Raw genomic sequence first — 25,707 nt, forward strand, 5'->3', positions numbered from 1 at the left:
CGCTGGACTCCAGGACAGGTAAGTGTCCTAATATTAAAAGTCAGCAGCTACAGTATGTGTAGCTGCTGACTTTTCATTTTTGGAGGGGGAGGGGGAGGGGGAGAGGGGAGGCTGGAACACCACTTTAAGTGCTCGGTAATAATTTTTTTTTCTATCAATTGAGGGACACAGAACTTGTGTATGCTAAACCAGGGGTGTCGGGCCCGCAGGCTGCATGCAAATGCAGGAACAGGCACATACTAGGGTTGCCAACCGTCATTAAATTTAAAAACAGTTTGTAAAATCCATAATTTCTCTTTCGTTCATTGACGGACACAGCTCCATATCTTGACAGTTGGGTAATGTTGCCCCCTACAGGAGTAGGACACTAGGCAAGGAAAAAACTTGACTACGCCTATGGGGCAGTCCCAGGGGGTATACTCTCACACTCGGCAATAGGCATTCCGTTTTTTTATGCCTAGTCAGGAGTAAGGACCTAGTTCCTTGCTTGGGATCTCTGGTCCTGGCAATTTTTTTCTTTTTAAATATAATTTTCTCTATCGATCATTGACAGACGCAGCTCCATATTCTTCTTAACCATTGGTTATTATACTGCCACCTACAGGAGTAGGACACTAGGCAGGAAAAAACTTTACCACGCCTATGGAGCAGTCCCCGAACACTCACTCTGCTATAAGATTCAGTTTGTTTCTGCCTAGTTTAGGAGTAGAACCTACAGTGCCTTGCAAAAGTATTCACCCCCTTGTCATTTTTGTGTTTTGTTGCCTCACAACCTGGGATTAACATGGATTGTTTGAGGATTGTTTGAGGATTTGCATCATTTAATTTACAGAACGTGCCCACAACTTTGAAGATTTTTTTTTTTTTTGGTGAAGCAAACAAAAAATAGGACAAAATAACAGAAAAAGTCAATGTGCATAACTATTCACCCCCCTAAAGTCAATACTTTGTAGAGCCACCTTTTGCGGCAATCACAGCTCCAAGTCTCTTTGGATAAGTCTCTGAGATTGCCACATGGGATTTTTGCCCATTCCTCCTTGCAAAACTGCTCCAGCTCCTTCAAGTTGGATAGTTTGCGCTTGTGAATAGCAGCTATCTTTAAGTCTGACCACAGATTTTCTATTGGATTGAGGTCTGGGCTTTGACTGGGCCATTCCAACACATTTACATGTTTCCCCTTAAACCACTCAAGTGTTGCTTTAGCAGTGTGTTTGGGGCCATTGTCCTGCTGGAAGGTGAACCTCTGTCCTAGCCTCAAATCACGCACAGAGTGGTACAGGTTTTGCTCAAGAATATCCCTTTATTTAGCACCATCCATCTTTCCCTGAACTCTGACCAGTTTCCCAATCCCAGCTGCTGAAAAACATCCACACAGCATGCTGCTGCCACCACCATGTTTCACTGTGGGGATGGTGTTCTTTCGATGATGGGATGTGTTGGGTTTGTGCCAGACATAGCGTTTTCTTTGGCCGAAAAGTTCAATTTTAGTCTCCTCAGACCAGAGCACCTTCCTCCATACATTTTGGGAGTCTCCCACATGCCTTTTCGCAAACTCAAAACATGCCATTTTGTTTTTTTTTCTGAAAGTAATGGCTTTCTTCTGGCCACTCTGCCATAAAGCCCCAACTCTATGGATCGTACAGCTTTTTGCGTCCCATGTACAAATACTCCAGTCTCTGCTGTGGAACTCTTACGTCTCTGTACTGCCTCTCTGATTAATGCCCTCCTTGCCCGGTCCGTGAGTTTTGGTGGGCGGCCGTCTCTTGGCAGGCTTGCTGTTGTGCCATGTTCTTTCCATTTGGTTATGATCGATTTGATGGTGCTCCTGGGGATCATCAAAGATTTGGATATTTTTTTATAACCTAACCCTGACTTGTACTTCTCAACAACATTGTCCCTTTCTTGTTTGGGGAGTTCCTTGGTCTCCATGGCAGTGTTTGGTTAGGGGTGCTTCTTGCTTAGGTGTTGCAGCCTCTGGGGCCTTTCAAAAAAGGGGTGTATATGTAATGACAGATGATGTGACACTTAGATTGCACACAGGTGGACATCATTTCACTAATTATGTGACTTCTGAAGGTCATTGGTTGCACCATAGCTTTTTATGGGCTTCATAACAAAGGGGGTGAATGCATACGCACATGCCAATTTTCTGTTTTCTATTTCTAAAAAAACAGTTGTATATATGTATATATTTTTCTCATCTCACTTCACCAACTTAGACTATTGTGTTCTGATCCATCAAATGAAATTCAGATTAACAAAACATTGAACTTTAAGACTGTAATGTAACAACAAAATAGGTAAAAAGTCAAGGCGGTGAATACTTTTGCAATGCACTTAGCTTGTTTTTTTTTTTTTGTTTTTTTTTTTTTAAATGGAACCTTTTGTTAAAATTTTAATTTTTTAGCTAGTTATGTTCCTGAGAAAACTTCAATCAACAGCCGGACTGGGTTTCGGACTGGATATCTTTTGATCCTTAAGATCAAAAGAGTGTGCCAGCGAGTGTGCAGGTTATAGCCCCGCGCTAGACCTCACCAGGACCGAGTCCCAATGGACAGGGGCTGGCCCGCGAGTGAAACGCCTTGCCGGGACGCATACGACCTGGTTCGGCCTGAGTCGTAGCGTGCCCTTGGTCATCAACCTCCCCACCCTAAGTGGAGAGGTAGTCTGTCCAGAGTGGCAGCCACCCAATTGTCATTGGTATGGTGAGTAGTGTCCCCTCATAGCTCTTGCGGTTTCGGGGTGGACGTTGGCTCCTCCTTGGGATGGTCGGACCCCCGGGTTCCCTTCCCCCCAAGCCCCTCTAACAGTCACAGTGGTATTTTGGGCCCCAACCTACCCCCATGACCCCCCCCCCCCTCCCAGGGTTAGGTATGAGCTGGCTTTGCTACTTTTTCCAGTAATGGGGGGTGGATGCGGTTGTTGCTGACCGGATTGTCTGGATCTCACACAGGGGTCTTTGAGCAAGTTCCTGGCCCCTTGGAGGTTAGTGACTGGTGCAGTGATGTCCTTTGGGCTCCCTGCGGTTGTTATAGGCTTTGGTGGGGGGGGGGGGGGGGGGAGTGGATGTTTCTTCTTCGTGGGTCTTCGTCTCACATGTCTGGGTTGGGCCGAAAATTTAGTCCGCAGCTTTGTGGCCTACTCGCGGCTGTCTGAGTGCCTGACCAAGCCGACCGAGATGAGGTGCCTGACCAAGCTTACCGGCGGATGCCTCACGCGGCCAGATTGGCCCAAAAATTGAGGCCCCGGCTTGTGCCTGACGGAGCTGGCTGTCTGAGTGACTGACCAAGCTGATCGGGCTACCTACCAGGCTGTCCAAGCTCCTAACCAAGCTGCTGACAGAGCTGACGGCGGACTCGCAAACCGGACCCTAAATTAGGCCGCGGCTTTGTGGCCTACTTACGAATGGCGGTCCGAGCTGCTGACCGAGCTGTTGACCAGGCTGTTTGAGCTGCTGACCGGGGTGATAGAGCAGCGGATGGGACTCCGCCCTCCATCCCCGCCCCCCCCCCCCTCCGGTATAGGGGTCTTTCTGACTCTGTGATTCCTACATTGTTGAAGGCTAGAAAATCTACCTCCAGGAAGATTTATCATCGTACGTGGAAATCGTACAATGCATGGTGTGAATCGATTTAAGGTGCATCCACGCTCCTTTTCAATGGCTTTCCTCCAAAGAGGGGTTGCGCAGAGGTTGGCCTTGGGTACTATTAAAGGCCAGGTGTCGGCTTTGGCTGTGTTTTTTCAACACCCTTTAGCTACACACTCTTTGATTCACACTTTTTTTTTATCCAGGGAGTTCGTCATGTGGCTCCTCCAATATGGTCCCCGTTTCCTCCGTGGGATCTTAACTTGGTACTGTTTGTTCTTCATAAACCTCCCTTTGAAAACTTAGGGAGATTCCTCTGCTTGCACTGTCTCAGGAGGTAGCCTTTTTGGTGGCTATTACCGCTGCCATCAGAGTATCTGAATTGGCGGCGCTGTCCTGCCGTTCTTCTCTGGTGGTACACAGAGATTAAGCGGTACTACGACCTAATCAGTCGTTTCTTCCGAAGGTGGTTTCTGATTTCCAGTGAATGAAGACATTGTGCTGCCTTCACTCTGTCCTAAGCCCAAGCATCCCAAGGAAAATGCCTTGCATTCTTTGGCTGTGGTTCGGGCAATTAGTGTTTGCCTGGCGGTTACTGAGTTTTTCAGGAAATCAGACTCTCCGTTTTGTCCTCACGGAAGTACCTCGGAAGGGATTAGCTGCATCTGCTGCGACCATATCCAGATGGATCAGGCAGACGGTGGTACAGGTGTATTCACCTAAATGTCAGGTTCCACCTTTCCCTGTGAAGGCGCATTTTGCTAGGGCGATGAGTGCCTCTTGGGCCTTTTGCCATCAGGCGTCAGTAAAACAAGTATGCAAGGCGCCAAATCGGTAGTCTTTGCACACGTTCTCTAAATTCTACAAAGTAGATGTGTTGGCATCCTCTGATGCTTGTTTTGGCCGCAAGGTTTTGCAGGCTACTGTTTTTAAAAGAGCAATTTTTTCTCTTTAAGGGTGTATGTTGTTTCTAGGTGAGCTCTAGTTGTTCCTGGTTGAGCTCCATGTCTCCTGCTTAGCTAAGTTTAGCCTTTGGGGAATTACGGTCTTTCTCTGCGTTGTTTTCCCACCCCTCATGCAAATGCTTTTTTGGGATGTCCCAATGGTTAAGAAGAATATGGAGCGGTGTCAATGAACGATAGAGGGAACTGGATTTTTGACTTACCCTAAAACCGTAAAATCCTTTTCTCTGAAGTTCATTGACAGACGCAGCACCTGCCCCTCTATTTCTGAGTGGGTTAGTTTTTTTTTTTTTACTTGCAACAAAACTGAATCCTTTAGCAGAGTGAGTGGGTGTATGCCTTCAGGTACTGCCCCATAAGCGTTGTAAAGTTTTTTTTGTTTTCCTGCCTAGTGTCCTATTCCTGTAGGGGGCAGCATAACCCAGTGGTTAAGAAGAATATGGAGCTGCGTCTGTCGAACTTCAGAGAAAAGGGTTTTACGGTAAGTCAAAAATCTATTTTTTTCTTATCTTTGTTATTTTATTCCTGTGAGAATCTATCAGCTGCCAGACTGGGCGACAGACTGGATAATCTAGATCCAGAGGGTCCCCCCCGTCTGGCCAGCGAGCGCTCGCAGGCTTCAGCTCCACGCTAGGTTGGCCACGACGTGGCCCTACCGGATGGGGGTGGCCTGCGAGTTAAACATCTCCCGAGGGTGTGTACGACCTGGCCTTGGCCTGAGTCGCAGTGTTCCTCCTGGCCGGCAGCCTCCCCTATTCCAATGGAGTGGTGGTCGGTCTGTCTGGAGCTGTACCCACCCCACCCTGTTCCTGGTATGGTAAGTAGCTGCCCCCCCCCCCTCTAACACTGGAGGTTTTTGGGTTAGACGGGGGCCCCTCCCTGGGACGCTCGGACTCCCCTCCTTCCCATGCAGTCCCCTCCCCCTTTTCGGGGTCCTCTGCGGACTTGTTACCCTCCATCTGCCTACACTCCCCCCCGATGGGGCCATACCTTTTTAGGTCGGTCTGGGGTGTTGAGCTAGCGATGCGAGGGGGAGCGTGCCACTGGCGACCGAACGTTCGATTTCTGGGAGGGGGCTGTACCTGGTGGGGGCTCCTGCCAGGGCCCCTCTTCCTTCTGTGCTTGTGTTTGGTGCTCCTGGGATCCCCCCGGGAGCCTCATGGCGCTGCCATTTTCTTGAGACCTTTTTTTTTTTTTTTTTTGCTGTGATCGGTGGCCATGTTTGTGTAGCCTCGGCAGCCATTTTATTTTGGTTTTGCATTGAAAATGGCAGCGGCCATGTTTTTTGAAGCTATGGGCGGTGATTTTGGTGGTGGGAGCCCCTCCTCATCCCCTAGTGCTGACTCCTGGATCTTTCTATTCCTGACCAATTTGCCTGGTGCTTTAAGTGCCTGATTGGTGGTTTTGAGTTTTTTTTAGTGAGGTTTTCTCTCCCTCTCTGCTATAGCAGCGGTAGTGCTCTGTGCTGGACCCTGTGGTACCGCCTGCATGGTGGGGTTGCCTCTAGCAGTATTATACCCTTTTTTTTTGTGTGTGTGGGTCGTCCTCTTCTCTAATGGAGTCCCTGGAACACATTTCCCCACCTGATCCCCTCTCTAAGGCTGTGGGCCCTCCAGTCCCAACCATCTATGCGTCTATTTCCCAAAGAAACCCTCTGGATATGACGCTGAGTACGTGCACTCAATCTCTTTGGTCGACCATAGCGAGGCCTGTTCTGAGTGGAACTTGTCCTGTTAAACCTCTGTATGGTCTTGCTGCAGCTCAGTTTCAGGGTATTGGCAATCTTCTTATAGCCTAGGCCATCTTTATGTAGAGCAACAGTTCTTTTTTTTTTTTTTTTTCAGATCCTCCTTTGCCGTGGGGTGCCATATTGAACTTCCAGTGACCAGTGTGAGAGCGTTAACACCAAATTTTAACACACCTGCTCCCCATTCGCACCTGTGAATTGGCGAATTGGGGATTGACTAATTGGGTCCAGTTTGGACATGTTCACTTAGGAGTGTACTCACTTTTGTTGCCAGCGGTTTAGGCATTAATAGCTGTGTGTTATTTTGAGGGGACAGCAAATTTACACTGTTATACAAGCTGTACACTCACTACTTTACATTGTAGCAAAGTGTAATTTCTTCAGTGTTGTCACATGAAAAGATATAATAAAATAATTACAAAAATGTGAGGGGTGTACTCACTTTTGTGAGCTACTGTAAATGCTTATTTGCCTTGAACTGCATACATGTATGCTTATGTGCCTTGAATTGCATAGATAAATGCATGAACAGCAAAAATACTTGTATACCTGTGTAAGGGAAACCCCAAAACTCTTGGGTTTTAGTAACATTTTGACTGTTGAAGCCTGATTGAAAATTATTTATTAGACAAACATGTAGGTAGACAGACATGTTTGGAGAGCAATTCAGTCAGATTACATTCTGTTGGATTGAAAACATTTGCCCTAGCTGGCTAGGACACCTAATACAATTTATACATTCTGAAGTGGGTGGCACCTAGCTAACTAAAATCTTTTGAAGTCCCATTGGAGTATTTGGTGACATTCATTGATATGCGGATGGTCATTCACATCACTTCCAAAGCTTGTTTGCTGAACAGGTCTTCAAATGTCTAGATAGCAATCTAACAGCTGGAGGTGTAAATGGCTTTTGAACACAACAGCTGTTGTACAATGACTTCTCACAACCTATACATCCAATGTATCTGCTTAATCATAAATACATGTTTGATAAATAAAATGGCTGTTCCCTTGTCCCCATCACCTGCATGTTGGCATACCTAGGTGCCTACATAACAGCATATCTGGGTACCGGCATACTTGCACACCTACGAGGTTGCATAGCAGCAGACCAACGTTGTTTTAGGCCTGCATCCTTGGGGGACTTTGTATTAGGTTTTGGGTAATATAGTTGCTACATGTTTTACCTGTTAAGCCAGCTAAAATGGCTCGAGAAGGGAGAAGGAGTGGGCGGAGGCAGGTGCGTCGCTCTCAGGTTCAGTGATCTGGCGGTGTCCCCATCTCCTGATAGACCAGTGGTTTCAGGTACATCTGAGCCTGTGGTGTTTGGCATTTCATTTCTGACTCCTTTCGCCAGATGGACTGCGGCCGCATCACTCTGAACATATGGTGGCTTTGGGCTCTGCTGGCCCTCATGGAGCTGCCTGCTGGGCTTTACTCCTTTTCTTACTACATTGACTTATGGATATCGGGGCGCCCCCTGTCCGTTTGGGGGGGGCTTTCACTCTTTCCCTTCCCCCTTGGCCGGTCATGTGGCACCGCAGATGCGGTTAAGTTTGCTGGCCCCTGCACCTGACTGTATATCGGGTCCGGGGTTGCGGTGCCCAGTGGTGGTTGGGATGGGGGGACTGAAATCCCCTCCTGGGGCCTCGCCGGGGATGGCTGGGGAATAACTCTGCTGCCACCTTGCAGGGATGCTCTGTTTTTTGTGTATTTGGTCTCACGACCCTGCCTATATATATTTTGTCTATTGCAATGTGTACCATATTATGAGGTGTTCCCTGGTCCCACTGTTCCTGGCCTGATGCATCTCTGTTTCTACTTTCTAAGTTTTTCACTAATTACCACCCCCCCCTGTTATGGCGGTTTCCCTGCCTGGCTTTTTTATTTTAACACCCAGCAAGGGGACCTTTTTCGCTTGATTGCTGTTAGTATTCTCCCTCTCTCTTTTCCCTCTTGTTTCTCTTCTCTGCTCTCTCTAGCTCCTACTTCTCTCTACCCCCCCCCCTTCCTTCCTTGGCTGGCCCCTCGGGCTTGGCCTCTGTGCTGCTGGGCTCCCCAGCCGGCCCCTCCTGCCCCTCTCCCTATTCTTTGCAGTGTCCCGTTATCCCTGTGCATTACTTCCATATGGGGGTGCTGAAGATCACCTCTTAGCGCAAGGGGCTTGAATGTCCCAGAAACGCGATCCCGTCTTCTGGCAGATTTACGCTGCAACTTGCTTTCCTACAGGAAACGCATTTCCGCAGCGACAATGTCCCCAGGCTTTCCAACAGAGACTTTCCATTAGTGTACCACAGCTCATCTCCTATCTCTAAAGCTAAAGGGGTCAGCATCCTTATTGCTAAATCCGTGCCTTGAGTGCGGTGCGGTCGGATGAGCAGGGTAGGTTTCTCCTCAAGGGGCGGATCATGGATGTCCAGGTCACTCTTGCCAACTTTTACTTTCACAATTCTGGTCATGCGCAATTCTTGTGGGACCTGCTCCCGTTTCTCTTGGAATTTACGGAGGGGCTGCTCATTTTTGGGGTAGACTTCAATTTCGCGATGGACCCCCAGCTGGATGTCTCTAGAGGTTCCTCCTATCTTTCTTATGCCTGTCTGAGGGGGCTAAAGTCCGAGCTCGCATTCCTTCACCCCATTGATCCCTGGAGACTGTTGCATCCCCAAGATCGTGAGCATTCCTATTTTTCCCAGGTTCATCATACCTACTCCCGACTAGACTACCTTTTTGCTTCCACACACAGATCTCGCTTGGGTAGTATCTGCCCAGATTGATGCCATATACCTGTCTTGACCATGCTCCAATCCACTTGTCTATTCGCCTTGACCCATCTCACCCGAATCCCCCCTCATGGTGCCTTAACGAAGCTCTCCTGCAGTCGCCAGACACCTGTACCGCACTTCGGTTTGCGCGCTCGGATTACTTTACCACTAACAGTGACTCCGTTGGCAATCCATTGGTGGTGTGGGAAGCCCACAAGACAGCGGTGAGGGGACTGCTCATTCGCATCGCAGTGCATTTGAAGCGGGAGCGCTCCAAGCTCGCAGACTATCTTTTTACTCATTTGCAGACGCTGGAAGGTGCCCATAAGGCCTCTCTGGAACGCTCTACTTATCAGGAGCTGGTCATGGTGTGGGAGGAACTGCGCTCTCACTTGTTTTCATAAAACGAAACGGAAGTTGGTGTGGGCTCGCAGGACTATGTTTGAATTTTCGAACAAGCTTGGCGCATTGCTGGCCAGGGCCTTGAGAGACTCTCCCACCAACACCTTTATTCCCTCCATTGTGTTGGCCGGGGGGAGGAAATTGACTACCTCGCGAGACATGGCCACAGAATTTATGGTATAGGGAGGGGGACTGCCTTGATGCCTACCTGCCCGACTATGGCCTCTATCCAATCATATATCCTGGCATCGGGCATGCCGTCGTTATTGCCTTAGGTGGCGGGGTTGTAGAACTTGACTTGGTACTAGCCCAGTCCAAACCCAGGAAGGCCCTGGGTTTGGACTGGGCTAGTGCCCCTAAAACCTTTTCTGACGTTCTCTCCCCTCACTTGCTCTCTGCCCTCAATGCAGTCAAGGCCAACCCATGCCGGTTGACTCACTGAGGGCACATATTTCTTTGATTCCTAAGGATGGTAAGGACCTAACCCAGTGCTGTAACCAGCGCTCCTGAATATGGATCTTAAATTGTTCGCCAGAATCCTGGCTAAAAGACTTAGCCAGCTTATCCCTTCTCTGATTCACAATGACCAGGCGGGTTTTGTCCCTTTTAGGGAGCCGGGTGACAACACCATCCGGGTCCTCCATTTGATCCATGCAGCCAGATCCTTTAGGTCCCCCCATCTCCTGCTATCTACGGATGCGGAGAAGGCCTTTGAAAGGGTCAACTGGCAGTTTATCTGGACTGTACTGGATAACATTAGGCTGGGGCCCTCCAGGTTGTCCTGGATCCTCTCCCTCTATTCATGCCCTTCGGCAGCAATCAAATTACTGACACCTGTTCTGATTTCTTCGAGATCGCCAATGTGACCCACCAGGGATGTCTCCTTTCTCCCCTGATTTTCATCCTTACCCTGAAACCATTCCTCTGCACTATTAGAGGGGAGTCTGAAGTCGCGAGCTTCCAAAAAACCTCCGAAACCCATAAGGTTGCTGCATTTGCCGACGATCTGATCTTTTTTTCTCACGTCCCCCTGACCTCCCTCCCTGCCTTGATACGGGCCCTTCAGCGTTATGGTGACTTGCCCTTTTTCCGCATAAATTTTACAAAGTCTTTTTCTATTCCCATCGCCATCGATAGGGCCACGATAGAGAGCCTGCGGACGGTTGGCTCCTTCCGGTGGGCTACGGACTCCATTCGTTACCTAGGCGTAAATATCACACCTGACCCTGCGGCTCTTTACGAGGCAAACTTTACTCCCCTTCTCGCGCAAATTAAGACTGATCTGATACACTGGCATTCCCTCACCCTGACGTGGTTCGGTAGGTGAAGCGCCCTTAAAATGACTACTCTACCTAGGATTCTATACCTGATACAGGCTCTCCCTGTACGCCTCCTGTCCAGCTTTTTCAAATGGGTGGACTCTCTTTTTCGGGAGTTTGTCTGGTCCCATCTCAGGCCCCGCATCAAACTTCCGCTCCTCTCTCTCTAAGACTCGGGGTGCTCTCAGTTTGCCGAATATCAAAGCCTACTGCAGAGCGGCCCACCTGACCAGACTAATTGACTGGCATTACCGTGCCGGAGCAAAGCTGTGGGTTGATATGGAGTTGGAGGACTCGGGTGGCACGGCAAAAAGCTGGCTGTGGATCTCCACGCCTCTTCCTAGGACTTTAAATGTTCATCCTACTCTGGGTTGTCGGGGACGCTTTCCTGCACTCTGTGGTCTCCCCGCATGGTCTCCCCGCGCCCTTCGCCGATGGTACCTGTGGTGGGCAACCCGGATTTCCCCCAGGTCTTGATGGTGGCAGGTTTCGTGGACTAACTGCTGCAGGCCATCTCCATCTTGTGGACTTTCTGGGGAGCGATGGTGGCATCTTCGTGGGGGCTTTGTCTAGGTCTGTGGACCCTCTGCTGGATTTTTGGAGTGGTCTCCAGCTTCGGCATTTCCTCCATGGGTGTCCTTCGCCTTCCCGGCATCTCCCGCCAGCTGACTGAGCGTATATACCATAGATGAGAACCGACCCGCACAGCCTCTGTCACCTATGCAGCCTTGATTAACCCCTGAATACCACATTCACGAATGCCCAAAAGGATAAGATCCTTCTCTTTGCGCAAAAATCGTCTATTGCCTCCAAGATACAGGAGACAGGTTGCAAGATCCTCACGCGGCGGTATAGGGTACCTTCCTTGCTGCACCGCTTTCCCCCCCATGTATCGGATAGATGCTGGCGCTGTGATGGCACTAAAGGGACGATGTTTCATATTTTCCAGAAATGCCCACTGATTGAACCTTTTTGGCAAGCAGTGACTGACCCCATCGAACAGCTTACTAATGTTGACATGGCGGATGACCCTGCGGCGTGCCTACTGCATCTCTCCCGAAGGCCAGCTAAAAAATACAAAGCATCTTGACTTTTCAACTATTGAATGCTGCCAAAGTCTGTATCCCCCTCTGTTGGAAATCGACTGTCCCACCTGTGAGGTCTCTGTGGTTCTCCAGAGTTAAGGAGCTCCGGGACATGGAGGACTTGTCGGCCACTTTGTACAAGTGGGAGAGTGCTTTACAGGACAAATGGGGGACATGGGACTGCTTCAGGCGGGGGCGTGGGTCTGGGGGCCCGGGCACTGCTACTGCTTTCTCTCTCTGTTCCTCCTTCACACGTTCTCTTCTCCCTGCCACTGCTTCTTCCTTTTCTTGTCTTCTCCCCCTCATGTTATACTCTAAACCTTTTCTCGTTGTCCCCTCTGTGTATACTTCAAACTCTGTCCCTGCTACTTGGGGCCTTCCCGTCTACTCCCTATAAGTTTTTTTTTTTTGTCTAACTCCTTGGTTCGGAGCTTGCTATTTGCACTAGTACTGATTGGGAGTCCTTCCGTCGGTACTACATTTGTACCCGACACCAGTAAATATCACAAAATTTGGTTGTTGACTGTTTGCTTTTCTTGACAGTTAATGCCTGTATGATACGGTACATCTGCCATTGCACTCTGCCTTGTTGGCATTGTGCCCACTTCTCTCCAGTTGGTCTTTTTTCTTGTCCCCAGTGGTCACTGCGAATACCAGTCTGTCCGGATGGGGCGATGTCCTGGGACTAAGCTCCGCTCAGGGTTGTTGGGTGCTGGAACTGTCCAGACTACTGATCAATGTCTTTGAACTTCGGGCGATCAGGCTGTTCCTGGATCGCTGGACGGATCGACTCCGGGGGTGTCTGGCAATGCCACGGCGGTGGCCAATGTCAAGGGTGATACAGAGAGTGTGTTAGCAGCCCTGGAAGTAGCCGACATCCTCCGGTGGGCAGAACGCTTCATTCTGGCCCTCTGCGCCGTACACATTCCAGGAGTGAAAAACTGGCAGTTGACTCTCTGTCGGCAGGCGTTGCACCAAGGGGAGTGGTCCCTTCATCCAGATGTGTTTCATCAGATATGTCTCCGGTGGGGCAGTCCTGAGGTGTATCTGTTGGCGCCCCAGCTCAACAGAAAGGTACTGAGGTTTGTGGCATAGTCAAAGGATCCTCTGGCGGACACTGCAGACACTCCTGTGGCCACGTGGGGTCAGTATCGTCTGATTTACGCCTTTCCTCCTCTCATACTTTCGGTGATTCCGGCACTGCTGAAGGCTAGGAAGTCTACCTGTAGGAAGATCTACCATTGTACGTGGAAAGCATCCATTTCATAGTGAGTCGATTGGTGTTCACCCTCATTCCAGGTGTTGGCCTTGGCGTTCTTCTTTCAGCGACCCCTGGCCACGCACTCCCTCGTGCATACCTTTTTATTCAAGGGGTTCGATCTCTGACTTCACTGGTGCGTTCTCCGCTACTGCCTTGGGATTTGAACTTGGTGCTTTCAGTTCTACAGGAGCCTCCCTTCAATATTCAGACGTTTTTTCAAATGCGATTTTCTTTTTTTTTGGAAAAAATACACTTTAATGAATTAAAAAAAGAACAAAACCCAATATATAACCCAATTTTTTGTGATTAAGAAAGAGGTTATGCCGAGTAAATAGACACCCAACATGGCATGCTTTAAAATTGCGCACAGTCGTGAAATAGCCAAACTACGGTACTTGACTACAGGTACAGGTTTCCATTTTAGAGTTAGAGGAGATCTAGTGCTAAAATTATTGCTCTCACTCTGACATTCGCGGCGATACCTCACATGGTGTGGTTTGAACACTGTTTATATATGTAGGCATGACCTACGTTTGCGTGTTTTTTTACTATTTTATTTTTGTTTTGTCACTCTGGTTCTCCTAGACTATAGAGATGAGCGGAAGCCATCTTTCCTCCGCTCACCTCTGACCAGCAGCTGCAACCGCTGGATCAGTTTTTGGGCTTCCTAATCTGCCCGGGAAGCCCAGGTCACCCCCTCCCACCGCCTCTAAAAGTGATCCAGAAGGAAATCCACCACTCGGACCACTTTTATCAGTTTGAGAATCTCCGGGTGAAAAAATGGCATATTGCGCAAGCCATAACCCCAGTTGCACCTCCTACTGAGGACTTCTTTTGACAATAGCCTGGTAATGAGGTGGTTAAAGTGTACCTAAAGTCCAAACTTTTTTTTCGTTTTTGACAGAGTTGAGGGGGATTAGGACACCTGCCAGTATTTTAATTATGGTCTGTGTCCCTGTTAGGCAGATACTCTTTCCATTTCTCTTGTTTACCATAATCATTGAAAGTGAAAGTAAAAAAATTGAGTTGTGCACATAACATAAATATTGAGCATATCTTCCAATGGGGACACTAGTCCTGGTTATCCTGGAGAAAACCAGGTATTCCCTCACTTTAGAGGGATTTTCTCCCTTCCTTTTAGCTACGGGACCTGGCAGTGAAGGGAAATCTCCCTAATGGGACACAGATGGCAGTTGTAAACCCTACAGGGGTTATAATCCTGCCCTACCTAATCTAAAATAAAAAAAAAAATAGTTTCAACATAATAGTATATTTAAACCCCAACTGAAGGACAATTTATCCTTTGATACATATGAGTACTGTTGATCTCCTTCAGCCTCTTTTCAACGGCTGCATTTGATTTTTCAATGAAGGTTTTCTGATAAGTGGACGCAGTGTGTTGGCACAGCTATTTGTAGTCTGCGTTGAGGGAGTGTGATGCAGTGACAGCACACTAGAACAGTTTGAAGACACAGACAGAGCTTTGTAATCCTATAACTAGAATTGCCGGCACAACGACTTTCATGGCAACATCTGAAGGTATTCAAAACTGCAGATTTAAAAATATTGATGACCTGAAATTACATTAACCTGTTAAAGCTTTTATGAAACTTTAGTGATCACATCTTACATATACTTCAAATGAACATTCAGAGGAAGGCAGTTAAGGATGGGTTCTGCCAATATGGTGGTTCTTAGTACTCCAAATACCAGGCGAGAGATTAAGCAGTGGCATAGAATCTGTACACTTTTTAATAAGTTTAGGGGAAGGGGCTCATTGCCATTTTTATGCTTTTTAGTCTTTGCTTTAAAAACTTCTGTATGTGATTTACCCAACTCACCCTTTGGTTAGCATTTTTTTTTTTGTTTGTTTTTTTAAATCGGACCAATTTTAATGACCATAAAAATGTCATCTTACAAATTGCTTTGCAATCCAAACTGCACAAGAGCTTGTAAAACAAAAATAAAAACCGCAAATGTAAAAAGAGTGCTTAAAACTAACACATGAGGTTGTGGTGCCAGTGGATGGAGGTTACAATTTTCTTATTGCATTGTCAATGTCAGACATCTGTTCCTTCAGCTGGCTCCACTGCTCCAGATTAAATGAGATACCTTTTTCTACCAGTCTTCATTTCTCCTTGCTGCTCCATTAAATATTCTCGAATATCGATTAGAACTTTTCCTTTGAAGTCCCGAACGCTGACATATCTCATTTTACCAATCTGAAACATGTCATCTGGATCAATGCATGTTGTCATCTGGATCGTTTCTTTGTTGGCTTCTCCTTCTCTGGTGGAGGAGGTTGCTTTTTTCTCTTTGCCTTTTGGTCAGCCTCACTATCTGACTCGCTTCCAGATGAGCTTGAGGAAACCAACTCCTTTGATTTAGGCATGCTGTTCCTGCTCACACTTTGCTCGGTTAGCATTGTTTAACATGCCTTCTTACTAAAGTTAGTCGTCCTTTCTTTTCAGCTCCACAAACAAGCGGACATGCAAGAAGAAAGAAATAGGATTGAGCGGGTTCTAGGAGCCATTTGTTCCCCAGAATTAATCCAGAAGGTGTTAAGTTTTTCCCTATCGGTGAGTTTTCATCGTTTTAATTACATTTTTATGTTAATCTTTTAAAGAATGTGTGTAGAGATGTTATGGCAAACATTGGCTCTGGTTAAACCATTATTGGAATAATTATTTCTTTCTTGTTCTACTTGGCCTTAAAGTACTTTTAAAGGGTTCTGAATGACAGTCTAAACAGGTCTGAAATCCCATTCAGACTTGATGCAAAGACCTTGTAAAGTAAATAAAAAAACTTCCTTACTTTTCCCTCACTGAACCAAATCCTCCCTAAGTCCCCTCTCTCTTTTGTTCATTGACTGCCACAGCTCCTGATATTCATAACCATTGGGTTATGCTGCCCCCCTACAGGAGTAGGACACTAAGCAGGAAATAATTTTGGCTACACCCATGGGCAGTCCCAGGGGGGTATACTCCCTCTGCTATAGCCACTCAGTTTTTTTTCTGCCTAGTCAGGAGTAAAGGCCTATTTCCTTGCTGGGATTCTTTGGTCCTGGCAACATTATTTTTTTCTCATGGATTTTTCCTGCAAGATCTACAGTCAAATGCCAGACTGGGCTACGGGCTGGATAACCTAGATCTAGTGGTCACCCCAGTCTGACCAGCGAGCGTGCGCAGACCTCCGCTTTGCACTAGGTCGGCCGTGACATAGCCCCACTGGACTGGGGCTGGTCTGCAAGTTAAACACCTTGCAAGGTTGCATACGACCGGTTCTCGGCCCAAGTCGCAGCGTTCCTCCTGGCCAACAGCCCCCCATTTAGATGGAGAGGGGTTCTGTCTGGAGCGGTGCCTGCCTGGTTCCTGATATGGTGAGTAGCCTTCCCCCCTCTTTCCCCTGTAGGATTTTGGTGTGGATGTGGGCCCCTCCTTGGGATGGTCAGACCCCTAGGTTCCCCTCATTCCTGCAGGCAACCCCCCTTGCCAAGTCGCTCATTTTACACTTAGGCTATTTGGGTGGTCTGGCCACTTTCCTGGGATGAGGGCAGAGCGCTAACTGGCAATGGAGGTTGGGGGGGTGCGCCGCCGGCAACCAGACAATCGATTGTACGGGGGGGGGGGATTGTACCTGGTGGGGGCTTTTACCACAGCCCCCCGTCCTGCCTGGGTCCCTGTAAGCCTCGTGGGGCCGCCATTTTGTTATAGCCTGTTTATTCCTATACACGGCGGCCTTGTTTGTGTAGTCTGGCAGCCATTTTCTTGTGGTTTATTTCTATTGGAAATGGCTGCGGTGGTTTCGGCGGTGGGAGCCCCTCCTCATCCCCTGATGCTGACTCCATTTTATTTCCTGATCGCCGCACGTGTAGTGCAGATTCTCCTGGTGACTGCAGGTGCCTGTTTCTATGGGTGATGAGTCTGGTGGGGTCCTCTCCCTCTCTGCTGAGGATCGATTGGTGCACGAAAAGGCGCTGGTGGATGCATTGATTGTATCTGTGCGTGAGACCCTGAAGATGGAGGACGCAGCTGAAGCTGCAACGTGCAGGTGCCCTTTGGCACTCCCAAGCCATCCAAAGTGGCAAAGGGGTTTCCTTTCCCTGCCTATTTTGACAGAATCGTCGCTAAAGAGTGGGGACAACCAAAGCGTCCCTGTGGGATCCCTAAGCGCTCTACTAGGCATTTTCCCTCTTAAGAAGTGGACTGTTCCACTGGTGGTGGACCCTCCGGTTTCTAGGTTAAACAGGGCAACTATGATTCCGGTTGAAGAGTCCCCGGCCTTTAGGGATCCGGCTGACCGGGAAGGCAGAGGATGTGGCCTGCACTGTGTACACTCTGGTTTGGCAATGAGGCCGGTATTTACCATTGCCCTAGTGTTACAAACTGACCGAGTCAGGTAAGCACCTACACTGTGACCTGGAGGGTGAACAAGCTCCCCCCTGCCGAGATGGCGGACCAGCTGGTCCAGGGGCTGCAGTTTCTGTGATGCCTCTTTGGATGCGGCTCCCCTGATGGTTCGGCCCTTTGTTTTGACAGTAGTCCTTCGGCGTGTTTTTGGCTCAAGTGCTGGTCTGCGGATCAAACTTCAAAAAAGACCTTGACTGATATTCCTTTTAAAGGAGATCGCCTGTTTGGAGCTGCCCTGGATGACCTCCGCAGGCTACTAAGGGCAAGGAACCTCGTCGAAGACGTGGGCCTTCCTTCTCAGCTCATAAGGAGTTTTCTCTTTCGTTCACGAACGGACAAGCTTCAAGTCTTCAGACCATTGGGCTTAATGCTTTCTCTTTTTATGAGTAGGACTAGGCGGAAACCTTTTTGGTTATGCCCCTGGGGCAGTCCCAGAGGGTATACCATCACTTCCTGCTGTAGGACTCCAGTTTTTCTGCCTAGTCAGGAGTAAGGACCTGGCTCTCTGCTGGGATCTGCAGTCCTGGCATTTTTTCCTTTTTAAATGGAATTTTTACTTTTTATTTTTGTTCCTGTATGAACTTCAATCATCTGTTCCTGTTCAAACTACAGTCAACAGCCGGACTGGGTGACGCACTGGATATCCTAGACCCTTACGGTCTTCCCAGTTTGGCCTGCGAACGCTACCCAACTATTAACGATTAGCTCCGCGTTGGGTTGGCCGTGACATAGCCTCACCGGACGGGGGCTGGCCGGCAAGTGAAACACCTCGTGAGGTCGCAAAGCCCTGGTCACAACAGAAATCATGATCAGAGTCACAGCGTATCTCAGGCCACAGCACCCCCATTTCAAGGTGCAGTGGACTGCTGGGAGTCGTGCCCGCCTGGTGACTGTGGTATGGTGAGTAGTGTCCCCCCTCCTTTCTTACAGAATTGTTAGGGTGGTCGCAGGCCCTCCCTGGGGATGGTAGGCCCCTCCTGTGTCCTTCCTCCCACCTCATACTTTCCCCCTTATCCTTAGCGGGGTTTCACCTGTGTAGGTGCGCTCATCGACCCCCCTCTAGGGGGAATGGGTGCTTTTGGTTGGGGGTGCTTGTATGGTGCCAAGCCTGGGAAGTAGTGGGTAAGGCTGCTGCCAGCCCCCTGGTGGGGGTGTCCATACCTGGGGAGTTCCCCCTCCACGGGTCTGTGTTCTTCCCTGGAGTCCAGGGTCCTGTGCGGCGCCACGTGGTGCCTCCATTTTGCAGTGGATTCTGGATTCCCCGCTTCTGCTGCCATGTTTGTCTAGTCCAGCAGCCATGTTTTTTTGGTTTCCCCATAGAGTTTAACAGCAGCCATTTTCTTGTATTCTGATGCAGTGCTGAACTGCAGGGGCCTCTAGTGTCAGGTCTGCATTTCCTCTTTCTAGCAGTGTGGCAGACCGTTTTGGCACTCTCCAGCTCAGGTGGGGAGTCTCTGGGGGTACACTGTCCTTCTTCTGCTGTATACAGCTCCGCGGGTGCGCTGATTCTTGTGGTGCCCCAGCGGTGCACGGGGGGGTGAGTGTGTTTGGCCCAAGGTGTCTGAACTCGGGAGGAGTCCAGGTTGCAGATCAACATCCTGGAAATTCGGGCAATCAGACTTTGTCGCAATAGACAGATCGTCTGCAGGGGCGCCCTCTGCGGATACAATCGGACAATGCTACGGCTATGGCAAATGTCAATCATCAAGGGGGCACGAAGAGTGCCATGGAGGCTGGCATGTTGAGGTGGGCAGAACGTTATGTTCTGGCCCTCTCTGATGTGCACTTTCCGGGGTAGAGAAGTGGCAAGCGGACTATCTGTCGGCAGACGTTGGATCCGGGAGAATGGTCTCTTCACCTGGAGGTATTTCATCAACTGTGCCTTCGGTGGGGGACTTCTGATGTGGACCTGCTGGCTTCCTGTCTCAACAGGAAGGTGCAGAGGTTCGTTTCAAGGTCTCTGGATCCTCTGGCCGACACTGCAAATGCCCTGGTGGCCCCTTAGGGTCAGTATCGTCTGATTTACGCCTTTCCTCCAATACAACTTCTGTCGAGGCTGCTATGCAGAATCAAGGTAGAAGGGATTCTAGTCATTCTGGTGGCACCAGACTGACCTCGCCGGTCTTGGGACGCAGGCCTGAAGAGGCTGGTAGCAGACCTCCTTTGGAAACTTCATCTCAGGGAAGATCTTCTGTCTCAGGGGCCAATCTTCCATCCTGCTTTATGGTCGCTGGCTTTAACAGCCTGGCTTTTGAAAGTCAGGTGCTGAAGGACAGAGGGCTGTCGGAGTTGGTGATTCCTACGTAATTAAAAGCTAGGAAATTACCTCTAGGAAGGTTTATCAGAGTCTGGAAGGCAGACATTACTTGGTGTGAGTCTTGGGGATGGGGTTCTCCCTGTTCCTTTTCTGTGTCTCGCCTGTTGGAGTTTCTACAACTAGGTGTAAATCAGTGTTTGGCTCTGGGCACCATCAAAGGCCAGATTTCCGCTTTGGCTATATTTTTCCAAAGGCTGTTGGTAAAATCCTTGATTCACACTTTTTGCAAGGAGTTCGCCATAAAAAAAAAAGCCGATCCCCGGCTGCTGTTAGAGGGACATCGGTCCTGAAGAGGAGAGGATTATCTGTGCTCCAGTACCACCTACCAGTGCAGGTCAGTGAAACCTGCCAGTGCCCACGAGTGCCACTCATCAGTGCCCATTCATTAGTGCTGAATCAGTGTCACCTACCAGTGCCTATTAGTGCCCTTCAGTGCCACCTACTGGTGCCTATCAGGGCCGCCTCATCAGCGCACATCAATGAAGAAGAAAAATTACCTTTTTGTTAAATTTTATAATCGACTATAAAAACAGTTTTGAAAATTTTTTAGGGTTTTTTTATTCAGCAAAAAATAAAAATCCCAGTAGTGATTAAATGCCACCAAAAGAAAGCTCTGTTTGTTTGAAAAAATGATAAAAATTTAATATGGGTACAGTGTTGCATGGCTGCGCAATTGTCATTCAAAGTGTGACAGCGCTGAAAGCTGAGAATTGGCCTGGGCAGGAAGGGGGTTTAAGTGCCCAGTAGGCAAGTGGTTAAAGCGCATTCTATGAGGGCACTTAGTGCTTCCTGGGCCTTCCATCATCAGGCGTCAGTGGTTCTGGTGTGCAAGGCGGCTACTTGGTCGTCTGTACACACATTCACAAAGTTTTATAAGGGGAATGTACTTGCATCTTCGGATGCAGAATCAAGGTAGAAGGGATTCTAGTCATTCTAGCCAGTTTTGCAGGCTGCATTTGCAGAGGCTTTTTTCCTCCCTCAGGGTGGACTGACAAGGGCTCGAAGCCTTTCAGGGCCTCTTCTGGAGGGTCCAAATCAACCTTGTCAGGAAAGCCAAGATCTGGCTTCTCCAGACCAGGGGACAGGGCTCCTTCTGCATGTAGGTGCGCACTCACCCTTATCAGGGGTGGGGGGATGTCTTTCCGGACCCGTGAATTTCCTGGGTGCAAGACAAGTGGGTCCAAACAAAGTCATTTGATCCGGCTACAAGATCGAGTTTAGCTCTTGTCCCCCGGCAAGGTTTTTTTTCTTCCAACTTGCGCCTGTCCCCAGATCGCTTACAGAGCCTGTTTGGGGCGGTACAAGACCTGTTCCTTCAAGGGGTGACTTTCCCAGTTCTGACCTCGGAACGTTCTCAGGGTTTTTACTCAAACCAGTTTACAGTTCCCAGGATGGAAGGTAAAGTGCGTCTAATCCTAGACCTTCAAGGCGCTAAACTGCTTTGTGCGGGTTCAGAATGGAGTCCATTCGAACGGTGGTGGCATCCCTGCGTGAGGGGGATTTACTGGCCTCTATCGATATCAAGGATGCCACCTTCCAATTTGTGCCAGTCACCAGCGTTTTCTCCGCTTTACTGTGGGGGGAGGACCATTATCAGTTTAGTGGCATTACCCTTTGGTCTTGCATCTGCTCCTCGGGTCTTCACAAAAGTGTTAGCCCCAGGGCTAGTGTTAGCCCCAGGGGATTGTGGTACTGGGCTACTTGGACGATCTCCTGCTGCAAGCGGAGTCTCCCTCTGCTCAGGTGGAGAACCTGAAGATCACAATACGAACTCTGTGGAAGTTTGGCTGGATTCTGAAAAGTCTGCTGTGGTTCTGTCCACAAAGCTGGACTATCTGGGCCTGACTCTGGACTCGGCCTTAGCCATAGTGCTCCTTCCTCTGGACAAACGTCAGAAATTGCAGGCTGCAATTCCCTCCTGCTGTCCAACAAATGGTCATCCCTCCGGACTTGCATGCGGGTGCTGGGCCTAATGGTGTCTACCTTTTTTGAGGCGGTTCCATTTGCACAGGTCCCTGCAAAGGGAAATTGTTACCAAATGGGACAAGACTCCGCAGTCTCTAGACAATCAGATCCGGCTCAGTCGGGCATGAAGGAGTCCCTCCTATGGTGGCTTCGTTCGTTCTCTGGCACTTCAGCTGGGACAATCCTTGTATTGGACAGTGGTCACCACGGATGCCAGCCTGTCCGATTGGGGAGACGCTCTCGGCAAGCATTTTGCTCAGGGGAGTTGGACACTGGTTTTCTGCCCAGACTCCTGATCAATGTCTTGGAACTCCAAGTGAGCAGACTGTGTCTGGATCATTGGACGGATTGTCTTCAGGGTTGTCCAGTGTGCATTCAATCGGACAATGCCATAGCCGTGGCTTAGGTCAGTCACCAAGGGGGCACAAGAAGTGGAGGTAGCCAGCATTCTAAGGTGGGCAGAACCGTTCGTTCCAGCCCTCTCCGCCATACACATTCTCGGGGTGGTAAATTGGCAGGCGGATAACCCCAGTCGGCAGGGATTGGACCATGTGGAGTGGTCCCTTTTTATCCAGAGGTGCAGAGGTTTGTGGCTCGGTCAAGGGATCCTCTAGCGAATGCCACAGATGCGCCGGTGGCCCCATGGGGGCAGTATCTGATTTAAACCTTCCCTCCTCTCAAGCTTCTGCCAAGTCTTATATGCAGGATCGAGGCAGAAGGGATCCTGGTCATCTTAGTGGCGCTGATCTGGTTCGGCTGGTCGCCAACCTTCCTTGGCAGCTTCCTTTCAGGGAGGATCTGCTGTCCCAAAGACCGACCTTCCATCCTGCTTTCCAGTCACTGGCTTTGACTGCTTGGCTGTTGAACGCGAGGTGCTGAAGGATAGGGGTTTATCTGAGTCGGTAATTCCTACATTGTTGAAAGCTAGGAAATCTACCTCTAGGAAGATCTACCATCTTACGTTGAAGACGTACACTGCATGGTGTGAGTCTCTTAGGGTTCTTCCTCGCTCCTTCTCAGTGGCCTGAATCTTGACCTTCCTTCAACGGGGGGTTGAACAAAAATTGGCCTTGAGTACCATCAAGGGCTAGGTGTCGGCTTTGGCGGTCTTCCAACGACCTTTGACCACTTACTCCCTGTTGCGTACCTTTCTTCAGGGTGTCCAACATTTGGTTCCTCCAGTGCAGGCACTGTTGTCGCCTTGGGGTCTTAACTTGATGCTTTAAGCTCTACAAAAGCCTTCCTTTGAAAATTTTCTGGAGATTCCTCTGCTTATGCTGTCCCAGAAGGTGGCCTTTTTTTTGGCTATCACCTCTGCACGCAGGGTGTCAGAACTGGCGGCGTTATCCTGTCCACCTTACCTGGTGATTCACAGGGATAAGGTGGTTCTTTGCACCTGTCCGTCATTTTTCAAAGGTTGCCTCTCTGATTTTCATTTGAATTAAAACATTGTGTTGCCTTCCCTGTGTCCCAGGCCTAAACATCAGAAGGAAATTCAAAGATATTTAAAGGAAATTGCCTTACATGCCTTGGATGTGGTCTGGGCAATTAGGTTGTACCTGGCAGCTATAGAGTCTTTCAGGAAGTCCCTCTGTGTTCACAGATGGGCCTCGAAAAAGGTTGTCCGCTTCCTCTGTGACCATTTCCAGATAAATCAGACAGACGGTGGCTCAGACCTTTTCTGTCAGGGGTCAGGTTCCTCCTTTCCCTTTCAAGGCGCACTCTACTGGGGCGCTTAGTGCCTCCCAGGCTTTCCGTCAGGCGTCAGTGACGCAGGTTTGGAAGGCGGCCACCTGGTCGTCGGTGCACACTTTTACATAGTTTTATAAAGTGGCTGTGTTGGCATCTGCAGGTGCTTCTTTTGGCCACAAGGTTTTGAAGGCTGCCTGTTTAAGAGAACCTGCTCCTTTTTGAGGGTGTATTGTGTATTTTTTTTTGTTCAACATCCCTCACGTTGAACACTTCTTTGGAACATCCCATTGGTTAGGAAGATCAGGAGCTGTGTTTGTCAATGAACATCAGAGAAATGGATTTTAGGATTTTATGGCAAGTCAAAAATCCCGTTTTCGCTTTTGTTTATTGACGGGACACAGCCCCTACCCCTCTGTGGAGTTAAAATTCTCCTGACACTGCTTGTAACAAAACTGAGTGGCTATAGCAGAGAGAGAGTATTCCCCCTGAAACTGCCCATTAATTATTTTCTGCCTAGTGTCCTACTTCTGTAGGGGGCAGTATAACCCAATGGTTAAGAAAATCAGGAGCTGTCAGTCAATGAACATCAGAGAAATGGATTTTACAGTAAGTCAAAAATCCCATTTCTCTTACGTCCTCCGACAGTCGCCGCCTCTTCATATTCGTCACATATGGGGTATTAGACTTTGCTCCGAAGGAGTAGCTAGGCAACAGAATATGTTAACAACAAAGCTTTAACATATCCCACCCTCAAGGGGTGGTCCCCTCAGTCAATACCCTCCTACTTCCTGCAACCATATCTCAGTTTTTTTTTTTTTTTAATGTCTAGCTTGTCAGGAGTGGCTGGCTCTCTCTGTGCTGGGACTTTCTGTCCCAGACTCTTTCTTCTTTTTGATATTTTGTTTGAGTTTTCTCTCTATCTTTACTTAGCTGTTATTTTTGTCAGCATTAGTTAGTTCTTCGGACGAAGAGGATCATGCGGACTGGGTCTCGGGCTGATCCCCCTGGTCGCAGGTCGTGGGTCAGTGGCTTCCCAGTCTGCCATCGAGCGTTCAGCCAGGTAACGCTCCTGGCAAATTCAACGACCCATCCCTGTTCGGTGCAGGGATGATTGGTGAGGTGGCTACCTCACCGGACGCTGTGCGGTTTCTTAACCTCCATTGTGTGCGTCTTGAATTGCGACTCTCCCTGCCTCATGTGCAGCGGCTTGTTCGCCTGTGCGGGTTCCCCACGCCATGTGAGGTAAGTGTATTTATGTGGGGACCTGTCTGTCTGGGGGGGTCTCAGTCTGGGACTGTGTAACCTGCCTTTAATCACACTGCTTGTCTCCCTATCTCTCGGCTGCATGCTGTGGGCTGCAGGGGGGGGGGGGAGCTGTATGACACTGTGTGTGTCAGGCTGGGCAGTGTGAGAAGCTGTGTGCTGTGGGGCATGTTTTTTCTTGGCATGCTTGGGCATATACAGCGATCGCTGCGGCGATCTTACATGTATCCTTATATTGGGATGTAATGTGTGTGTTTTTATGCACTGTGGAGCGGCGTTTTCGGCGCCAAACGACGCCATTTTACCGGCGCCCGCTCCGGCCGCATGGTTTACATGCACGGCGGCCATTTTCTTGTAGCCTCCATAGGCTTACATAGAGCGCCCTGGCAGCATCACTTCCTCTTTCCAGGAACACCGATCGAGGCAGCAGCAGCAGCGGGGTCTCCTCAGGTTTTATCCTTCTGTTCTTGCTATCCATTGCCTGTATTCAGTTTGTATATTCCCTGTGGGGGTCTCATTGTGCCTGAGTGTGGTGCGGTGGGCTGCGCTTGCCGCGCTTGCTAAAAGGGGGCAGTTAACCCTTGGTTGTCTGGCATTACAGGGGCAATGGATTCTCAGGAGGGCAAGTTTCCTACAGTATTGGTGGAAAGCCAGGGGACTGCTGTTTCCCCCCCAGGGGGGGATTTAGCCACTATTGTGGCTGGCCTTGCTGCCCAGGTGCAAATGCTGGTGGCTGCTCAATCTACTAAACGTCCCAGAGTTGCTCTGTCCTCTGATTCTGAGGGTGAAGGTGATGGGGCTGTTCTGGCAGGGACCTCCTTATCGGGGTCCCGCTCCTCTCTTGATCTAGTGGGGTCTGAGGTAGAGGCTGAAGTTGAGGGGGTTGATAATTCTCCCCCTGGCTCGCCTGAAGAGCTTGCAATCATGGATGAGTTGA

The 25,707-nt window shown here is 49.2% G+C and overlaps 1 protein-coding gene and 1 pseudogene across 2 annotated transcripts in view; one reads left to right on the forward strand and one right to left on the reverse strand.

Annotated features, from left to right (window-relative positions):
• NPEPPS (aminopeptidase puromycin sensitive) overlaps nucleotides 1-25,707 on the forward strand; it is a 217,681-nt gene that overhangs the window by 163,947 nt on the left and 28,027 nt on the right. The window contains exon 20 of the mRNA XM_082271865.1: nucleotides 15,596-15,703. Coding sequence (XP_082127991.1) covers nucleotides 15,596-15,703 — 108 coding nt within the window. The remainder of the gene's footprint in view (nucleotides 1-15,595; nucleotides 15,704-25,707) is intronic.
• Nucleotides 15,091-15,533, reverse strand: LOC309566647 (activated RNA polymerase II transcriptional coactivator p15-like; annotated as a pseudogene). The gene has a single exon. The product of its transcript is annotated as an activated RNA polymerase II transcriptional coactivator p15-like (transcript).

Source organism: Pelophylax lessonae (assembly GCF_965119305.1).
Source record: "Pelophylax lessonae genome assembly, chromosome: 11".
In the NCBI taxonomy this organism is placed as follows: Eukaryota; Metazoa; Chordata; class Amphibia; order Anura; family Ranidae; genus Pelophylax; species Pelophylax lessonae.